Raw genomic sequence first — 9,319 nt, 5'->3', positions numbered from 1 at the left:
AGAACACACTAAACTTTAGGTTAAAATGTACTCAAAATATATGCTGTGAATGATAGCTTTTGTGTTCTGAAAGTCAGCTTGTGTCAAATTTAATGGAAGTTGCAGTGTAAGAAGTACGAGATACTTAACCATGCGTTAGTATGTCTGGCTTTACTTTATTATTTATTTTTGACTCTTTTCGGCGTCCATACGCATTGATGAGGATTGATTGGTCGGAGGGGGTGGGGCCAAAATTCTGGTCGAGGAGGGGTGTTTCGAGTCGCGAGCAGGACAGCGGTTGCCATGGCAACAGTAGCCTAACGTAACGTCCGTTGATTTATAAATCCAACAGGTACTGGCCAGCCGTCGACCAGTCGAGTTTATTTTAACAGACGCTTTTTTGGACAGAAATGGTTGTTATTGGTAGTTAAAAAACAGACGCTTGACTTTAAAACGAAATATTTTACAGAAGGAAGATGGAGTTAGAGGTGACGGAGACTGTTCGCTCGACACCGAGTCGCCACGAGAAAAGTTTGGGGCTCCTCACGATGAAGTTTGTCAGTCTGCTTCAAGAAGCGAAGGATGGCGTGCTGGATTTGAAAGTGGTCAGTGAAACGGAGAGGAGAGCAGGCTCAAGGTGGCTGTTTCTCTGTGGTTTTCGGGGGGACTAACCCGTGTGCCACCTGGGAACAAAGGGCTGTCAGTCACAAACGGGGCTGGTCAGGTGCATTGATTTACTTAACAGGTGGTCTGGCTAGCCGCCATTAGCTCCTTGTTGGTGGGTTCAGTAACACAAACTCACACGCAGGAACAATTGTTTACATAGGGTTTCTGTGAAGCTAGTTTAGAGTTACATTATTAACGTTTATTAAGATAAACCATCTTAATACTGTCACTTTTTAAGTTAAAGTAGGGCTAGGGGTCTGAATATTATTTATTTCTCGGATGACTTATAGGCCTATCTAACTTCAAAGAAAACAAACTTTAAATCGGGAGGCAGTCTCATTAAACTATATTTAAATATAGATCCTCTTTTGAATTGAGTCTTAAAGGTGTATTTTGTGCTAATTTTAATTCATTTTTTGTAATACTTTAATGTGTCATTCAGTGGTGTAAAGTAACTAAGTACATTTATTCAAGTACTTAGGTACATGTTTGAGGTACTTGTACTACTTTACTTGAGTATTTTCATTTTATGCTACTTTATACTAATACTCCACTACATTTTGGAAATAAATCTTGTAATGTTTAATAACTACACATTTTTCACAACATTAGTTACGAGTTACTTTAGCAAGTTTATGATATTAATACAAAAGTTAAATGACCTGATACACTTTGATGTACTATTATGGATGGATATACCTGGCAGTACAGAAAGTCATTAATGCATCACTTATTATAAACCCGTGATAATATATGTATTATTCGGAAAAAGCCCACTTTGGATAATGAGTACTTTTACTTTTGGCACTTAAGTATTTTTGGCTGCATAACTTTTGTACATTTACTGAAGTAACATTTTGAATGCAGGACTTTTACTTGCAACTGAGTATGTATACACTGCAGTATTAGTACTTCTACCTAAGTATAAGATCTGAGTACTTCTTCCACCACTGCTTAAATCTCCACTCTGAAGTAGGCATATCCATTTAACTACATTTAATATGGATCCTCTTTTAGTATAACCTGAATGGAATAAGTCTAATCTAATCAGTGTGAAATGTCTTTTTGCTTATTTTTAATCCGACTCTACTGAAAATAACAGCTTTTGACTGTGACTCTAATGTTAGATTACACCATCTTTGGTGTCACAGACAACAGTTGGACACAAGTCTGAACTGGTTCCCAAAGTTTTTGGAACACCTTAAAACTCAACCTTTTTTCTTCTCTTTGAATGTACAAATCTGATACAGCATGTGACATTAGTAAATGTATGTTTGTCGCCTTGCACTCAAAGAAACCAGTTTATACACTAAACAGTCATTGGAAAGATGATCAGAAGATTAATTGAGGTGGAGAAAAGTTGATACAGTAGTTGCAGTTACATATTGTTCTGAAAGTATCCTTCCTAACATCTCTTAAAATGTTCGGTTTTCTCATGGCAGTCTGCTATCAGCTAGAAAACCCTTCCACTAAAACATAAAGTTTGTGATAGGCCTTGTGGATGAATCTTTGCGAGACCCCACTGAAGTATCTTCCACATATCTACTTTCTTACCATCACACAAATAGGTAGTTTTCCCTCCTTCTTGCGCGCCAAAGCTGTGTAATGTTTACACAGCGGGCTCCTCAGACCCTTTCCCTCCTCCTTCCTCCTCTGCTATTGTATAACTGTCCTCTTCTGCCAAGTGGTTTTATTTCTGTTTGTGCAGCTTAATTTGCCAAATCATTCATTTGCCGCCGTTGTTTGAGTCTCTCTCTTTTCAAATCAATACATGTTTACCACCCAGATTGTGGGTGTCCTGTTAAAGCCTGGTAAATGTATCTGTGATGTATCTTGTCAACAATATTAAGCTGCCACTCTGTAAGACTCTTTATTGAAATGTCTGAATTGACAGGCTGCAGACAGCTTGGCAGTGAAACAGAAGAGGAGGATATACGACATTACCAACGTACTGGAAGGAGTCGGGTTGATTGAGAAGAAAAACAAGAACATAATCCAGTGGAGGTTTGAGAAAACTATTTTTTATGTTCAAATCTGTCAAATATTCACTTTCTTACTGATAAGCAATTGCCTTCGATATGTTTTCATAAATGAATGTTGTCAAAGTGAAACATTTTATTGCACTTCTATGCTACTGTGCATGAAAAGTATCATCTTCCACCTTTAGGCATTACATTGACATCTGTGTTTTTAGAAAGCAAATCTAATTATAAAATTAGAATGGAATGGGAGGGATGAAACCCTCTTTAATGGTCACACATGCAGAGAGCACACAGCACACGGTGAAATGTGTTCTCTGCATTCAACCCATCCTAGTACCAGGAGTCTAGTACTAGGAGCAGTGGGCAGCTATTGCATAGCGCCCGGGGAGCAATGAGAGTGAGGTGGGGTGTCCGGTGCCTTGCTCAAGGGCACCACGGCAGGGCAGGAGGTGAACTGGGACCTCTCCAAGTAGCAGTCCACACTCCATATTTAGGTCTGTTCGGGGACTTGAACCAGCGACCCTACGGCTCACACTCCAAGCCACTTAAGCCTTAATATATGGAGAAAACCATCACTAACATATGACTCGTTGCTCTGCTTGTGCTTTGCTACCACATGATTTCTTCTCTACATCCAGGGGAGAGAACTCAGGCAGCCAAACTCAGGAGGTGTTAGAGCAGCTGAAGGTTTTGAAGGCCCAAATCTCTGAGCTGGAGGCCCAAGAGAAAGAGCTGGACCTCCAGAAGGCATGGCTCGAGGAGAACATGACACATCTCAACCACGATCCCATCACCAGCACATATCCTTTTATGCCATCTGGAAGTTTCTTTGCTTGTACTTGTACATGTATTTACATCAGTTACTTTAAAATGCACCTTACGATTGGACTGAACATATTAAGTGTAAATGAGACTTTTTCTTTGTGATCTTGAATATGTGTGTCTCTCTGTAGTTCCCAAAGCTAGCCCTCCTGAGGCCACATTTATTTATTTGAGAGGAAAACACACTTTTACTTGATCTGTTTTACCATAGTTTGCTTGTTAAGAACATTTTATAAACGGAGGACTGTCAAGATATTTGCTATTGTCAGTCTCTTGTGAATTCAGAGTTAGGCTAATCCTGACGTGCACAATGCTCACAGTCTGGTTTTTCTACTTTATTGTCTCTATTTTCCTCCCGTAAGTAATCCTGCTTCTGTTTACTTAACACCTCTCCACTTATAAATTTGTCACGCATGAAGACATCTGCAATGCCTTCAGTCGAGACACTCTTCTTGCTGTAATGGCTCCTGCTGGGACGCAGCTGGAGGTACCTCTGCCAGAAACGGTTGGTGACTTCCTAAAATCTGTTTTTATTGATTAGAATAGATGGGCTGTGTTTGAAAAGTGCTGCCTCCTACATACCCAAATGCTAAGTATTTACTGCCTGCTAAATGAACGATTAAGCATCGCGTTACCAACAGACGTTCCCACTGAAGTCCTCTCAAGCAAGAGAGTCCCGTGACTTCACACAGCCAGTCCGACCAGCTCCAAAGACTAAGCTGAGCACATATTGGGAATCTAAACGTTTAGCTCAGATTAACAAACACCCTAGTTTAAATAACTCTCCTTATTTGTAAATAAATTATTTCTGTGGCTACTTGGGGGAAACTGAAACGCACAGTGAACACTACACTTCAGTTGTTTTGGCGCATTTGTTAGAAAACGATAGCCCATTTAAACATCCAGTTGGTACATTGGCATTCATTTGGAGATGCTGCCAAAAAGTGAGTTGAAGGATCCTGAAATGCCCGTTGAGTCAAACTCCAACATGATGTATTTGTCTGTTGGTTTGACAATGAAAGAGACCCCTTTCACATCCAAGTAGTCGTGCGATCCCTTGCAGTATATAAGTAATATGTTTGAAGGTTGATTATATCTGCTGTAAGGATAAAGCTCTCCCTCTCCACGCAGGGTCAGAGTGGTCAGAAGAGGTATCAGGTGAACCTGCGCAGCCACTCGGCTCCCATCCAGGTGATGCTCATCAACAGGGATTCAGACTCCTCAATACCGGTGGTCTTCTCCGTGCCGCCCATTGACGACATCTGTCCAATGCCAACTCCCCCCAGCACCCCCGCCACCCTGCAGAGGTTTCCTCTCACCACGTCCAGCTTCTCCTCCTCCAACACCACCTCCTCCTCCTCCTACTGCAGCCAGGGCTCCTTCTGCTCAGACCACCAGATGGTGCTGCCCGACTACGACGAGGCGCTGACGCCCACCTCCACCCCTCCTGACATGCAGATGGGTAAGCAAGCTTATTAAGTTCTTCTATAAAAAAAGAAAACACCACATGAAAGGATTTATTTGATGTGTTCAGGGACACAGTTTATACAAACAGTCGCATCAGTCCGACAGTGGCTCAGTCAGTAGGGGCTTGGACTGTGAGCCATAGGGTCGCCGGTTCAAGTCCCCGACCAGACCTAAATATGGAGTGTGGACACCTCCTGCCCTGCCGTGATGCCCTTGAGCAAGGCACCGGACACCCCCCCCCCCCCACTCCCATTGCTCCCCGGGCGCTGTACAATAGCTGCCCACTGCTCCTAGTACTAGACTCCTGGTACTAGGATGGGTTAAAAGCAGAGAACAAATGTCACTGTGTGCTCTGCATGTGTGACCATTAAAGAGGGTTTCATCCCCTGTGTGTGTGTGTGTGTGTGTGTGTGTGTGTGTGTGTGTGTGTGTGTGTGTGTGTGTGTGTGTGTGTGTGTGTGTGTGTGTGTGTGTGTGTGTGTGTGTGTGTGTGTGTGTGTGTGTGTGTGTGTGTGTGTGTGTGTGTGTGTGTGTGTGTGTGTGTGTGTGTGTGTGTGTGTGTGTGTGTGTGTGTGTGTGTGTGTGTGTGTGTGTGTGTGTGTGTGTGTGTGTGTGTGTGTGTGTGTGAAATAGGAAGTGATTACTCATTTTTACTGTAAAAGTGAACTTTCAACACCCAGTTCTTTCAGCATCATGTGCTGCCATCCTTTTTTTAGTGCAACTCTGTTACTCAATTAGTAATCATCTCCTTGTTGTTTAACTATGGTGGCTTGCACTGAGAGTAATATGTTTTGACTACAATTATGGAGCACTAAATATTGGCGGACACACATTCTCCGTTTTGCATTCAGAGACGTTCCCCAAATCCAATGACTGAACGATTGAGCAGTAAGAAAACACTTTGATGAATGAAACGCGTCATGTGTGCATTTGGTTCATTACAGCTTTAAAAGTCTGCTGATATTTGATGTTGGAGCCAAGATGCGAGAACAAGATCATTCTAGTTGCTATAGTACTTGCATTACAAAACATCCCAATACTAAATTCTATATGGATACAAATGCAGCAGCCAAAGGTGTATGAACATTATGTTTAGTAAAACTATAGAGGTTAAGCTTGTTTTCTTCAGTGAGAGTCCTCAGATACCGTTAAAGAGAAACACTTTGATATGAGGATCAAATGTTACATAATGCTGCCCCCAACCAACATGGACTTGAAATGACTCCCACCACAGCTGACTGTAGAAGGGTCTCTGTCCCAGTGTGTCGTGTACTCTTTAATAATTCTAGGTCCAGATAATTGAGCCCTGTAAAGTTTAATTGTCCAAAATAGGCTGTAAAGTATAGCTAAGTTTTGCCCCCCCGCTGCTCCCTGCAGAGTGTCACGTTCAGTCAGCGGTGATGTTGGGGCAGCAGCAGATGGACCTGGGCTCAGAGTTTCAGTCGGTGCTGGACGTGGGCAGCCTGCTGAAGCTCAGCCCAGCCGGAGACCACCTGAAGGACGACAGAGATGGTATGTGACGCTCCATATTTACATACAGGCATGAAACTCAGGGGCATTTAATGTTTGCTACACATTTGTTTCAATCAAGGCTTTTAGATTCAAATTTGCTTTTACTCAGAGTTTTTCATTCTCTTGTAGATGCTGTGGACCTTATTGATGAGCTAATGTCTGCAGAGGGTAAGTACTCAAAACCTTAACTAATGTTATAAATGAAAAACTGTGTCAACAACATGTCTGCATTTACAGTATATAGACACATGTAATTAACTCAACCAAGAGTCTACAGCTATGCTAGCAGCTATTTCAGATCGCAGATGAGGTGACGTGCCTTTGTGACGTGCAACAACATTAACATGAACCTTTCTGTTGGTCGCTTGTTAGCAGACCCTTCACGCCATGGCAGAGCGAACAGGTACAGGCAGGGCCCATAGTGACAGCCCTATAGTTAAAATCTACTACCCACAAATAAACATATGGACATGGGTTACTATTTTAAAAAAAATATAAGTGTATTTAGGAACCTATCCATTTGATTTTGAGTGGGGGTGGACCTCAAATCCTCTAGGGGGGTCCACGGGCATGCTCCCCCGGTAAGATTTTTATTTTATTTTTTTTAGTTAAATGCAGCAATCTGGTGCATTTTGAGGGGCAAATAAAGAGACTAGATCTATGGAAACACCTATATGAAACAGAACTGTATACATTTCAATAATCATACAATTATGGCCATAACCAATAACATCCCATTTCCAATATGAAAAAACACTGAAACTTGTTTATTTATTTTTGGTTCATTTATAGTTGTGAGTGTTTCTGGGCTCCTGAATCAGCCTCTCCTGTCTCCCTCCTCTCCCTCCTCTCCCTCCTCTCCCTCCTCTCTCTCCTCTCTCTCCTCTCTCTCCTCTCCCTCCTCTCCCTCCTCTCCCTCCTCTCCCCCCTGCTCCTCTTTGAGGCAGCAGCAAAGACTAGTTTTAGCTCTCAACCAGTTTTAAAAGTGTATCTTACCTTTTTTCACCTAGTTAACATATTTTTCTTTTATTCATGCATATTTGACTAATCACTCCCCTCTCAAATGGAAATATTTGTTTACATAAATGGTGACCAAACCGTTTGAGACCCACTGAGAACTTAGACTAAGTTAACTATCTAAACACTCAGAGAGTCCTTTACCTCGCCTGAGCTGAGGTTATCCTGAGCTTGACTGACACACTCTGACCAATCAAGGGCTTTGATTTATGATCTGTATGACAGTGGCCATGTCGGCAAGCCACATCATGTAGACAGCCAGTCACCCTGTGTGAGGCAGGCCACTTAACAGGCCAGGCCATCGGGAAACCCCCCGGTCCTCCTGATGGCCAGTCCGGGACTGGGTACAGGAGGCGTAGAGCGAGGGGAAAAATCATTATTAAAAAAAAAACTAAATAGGTCGCGAAATATACTTAGGCGGCCGTTAATATACCTGGGCGGCCCGCTCAAGTAAAGTCTGTGTGTGGGGAAACCCTGAGCTATTCTGCTAGCATAACTTAATGTCCATAAGTAGTGTTTATTCTCTTCTCTGTTCATGTTTACAGGATGTTTGGTTGTTAACGCTCCTCTCTTCTCACACAGTAATAGACTACAGCTTTAACCTGGACGACAACGAGGGAGTGTGTGACCTTTTTGACGTGCAGATCCTAAATTACTGATGGCTCTCATCTGGACACTTGTATAATCTCAGCAGGCACGTTTCGCCTCTCTCTAAAGACGCTCTAAAGATGCCTTTCCCCATTTTTGTTATAATTGCACAGCTGATACTTAAACATACCGCTGTCATCTGAAAAAAAACATACACATCAGACGTGTTACTGTTTGTCTGCCAGGCAACTTGAGTTTGCCACGCAACACGGAAGTGCCTGAAATACTCACCAATGAGTCATTATGTGTCCAATTTAATCGTTTCCTAGTTAAAGATCATTCAGAGTTGGTGGAAGTGAGCCAGGACAATCTTCAGCCTTACTGCACTTTTGCGTCTATGTATTTTTCTATTTTTGTACTTTTCTACATCCAGAAATGTGAAAACCCTCTTTGCTTCTTCACCCTCTCTCTGTTCATGGACCGTTCAGACTGTGAGCGTTCTCTTTAGTTGATACTCACAGTAACTTGTAAATTCAGTATTGGCTTCTTTCTTACATTTGATACAGGGTTTATGATCGAGTTCAGGGCATGTAAGTAACTATAAATGAAAAGCATCATTTGTAAAAGTTAGTTATTTTTGATAAAAGGGCATTTTGTATTTAATGAGTGAATGTTGTGGTTACATTTTGTAACCTTGTTCTCACGTGAAAATGCCAGAAAGATTTATTTTCTAAATTATTGAGACTGCCATTTTAGGCCTCTAAAGTTTTGTTTTTTACATTTTGCGTAATTAGTTATATATTTAAATAACTAATGTTTTTTTTATTATTTAATTAAAAGAATATATTCTTGGTTCTAGTTTGTTGAAAATGAAGCTGTTTGACTGCCTTAATTGTGATTCGTGAATTAGCCAGATATCTGATCTGAAAGGTCTAATTGTTGAGATGTTAAATATTTTGTATATTTATCGTTTTCTTTGATTACAGAAGTCATGTTTTTGTGACGTATTGTTTTTTATTTGCACATTTATGACGTTTTTTCAATAAATCTCCATTTACAAAGTTGCTGACAACTAGTTATTATAATTTGATTTGAACTTACTGCACCTTCGTTATGTGAGACTGGTTTGTCTGGGAGTATTCAAGGTTTCATGCTATCTGAACGCTTCCTGCAACACTTTGTTGTTTGGCTGAGTGAAATGTTTAGCACTTGCAGACGGCAAACCTGATGGAAAGCATGTGTGCCAGAGCCTGACCTGCAGCATCACTTGATTTATACCAGCTGGA

The 9,319-nt window shown here is 41.5% G+C and overlaps 1 protein-coding gene across 2 annotated transcripts; it reads left to right on the top strand.

Annotated features, from left to right (window-relative positions):
- The first annotated feature begins 202 nt into the window (after nucleotides 1-202).
- On the top strand, nucleotides 203-9,097 carry e2f5 (E2F transcription factor 5). Of its 2 annotated transcripts, XM_079650536.1 has the most exons (9): nucleotides 203-331; nucleotides 449-584; nucleotides 2,540-2,649; nucleotides 3,266-3,427; nucleotides 3,846-3,954; nucleotides 4,581-4,911; nucleotides 6,294-6,428; nucleotides 6,558-6,596; nucleotides 8,028-9,097. In XM_079650536.1, the coding sequence occupies exons 2-9, from the start codon at nucleotides 456-458 to the stop codon at nucleotides 8,102-8,104; spliced, it is 1,092 nt and encodes a 363-aa protein (XP_079506662.1). In that variant the 5' UTR covers nucleotides 203-331; nucleotides 449-455; the 3' UTR covers nucleotides 8,105-9,097. The 2 variants fall into 2 exon arrangements, with proteins under 2 accessions (XP_079506662.1, XP_079506661.1); XM_079650535.1 differs by lacking the exon at nucleotides 203-331 and having other exon boundaries at nucleotides 338-584.
- The last annotated feature ends 222 nt before the right edge of the window (nucleotides 9,098-9,319 follow it).

The sequence above is a fragment of the Notothenia rossii genome, assembly GCF_949606895.1.
Source record: "Notothenia rossii genome assembly, chromosome: 9".
Lineage (NCBI taxonomy): Eukaryota > Metazoa > Chordata > Actinopteri > Perciformes > Nototheniidae > Notothenia > Notothenia rossii.
This window is presented reverse-complemented; position numbering and strand designations above follow the sequence as displayed.

Bases quoted from the DNA above. Each gene is read 5' to 3' on its own strand.
- e2f5 (XM_079650536.1), top strand. From the start codon at position 456: ATGGAGTTAGAGGTGACGGAGACTGTTCGCTCGACACCGAGTCGCCAC. The intron at 3,428-3,845 runs ATATCCTTTTAT...ACACCTCTCCAC, and splicing joins CACGATCCCATCACCAGCAC to TTATAAATTTGTCACGCATG. The intron at 6,597-8,027 runs GTAAGTACTCAA...CTTCTCACACAG, and splicing joins TGAGCTAATGTCTGCAGAGG to TAATAGACTACAGCTTTAAC.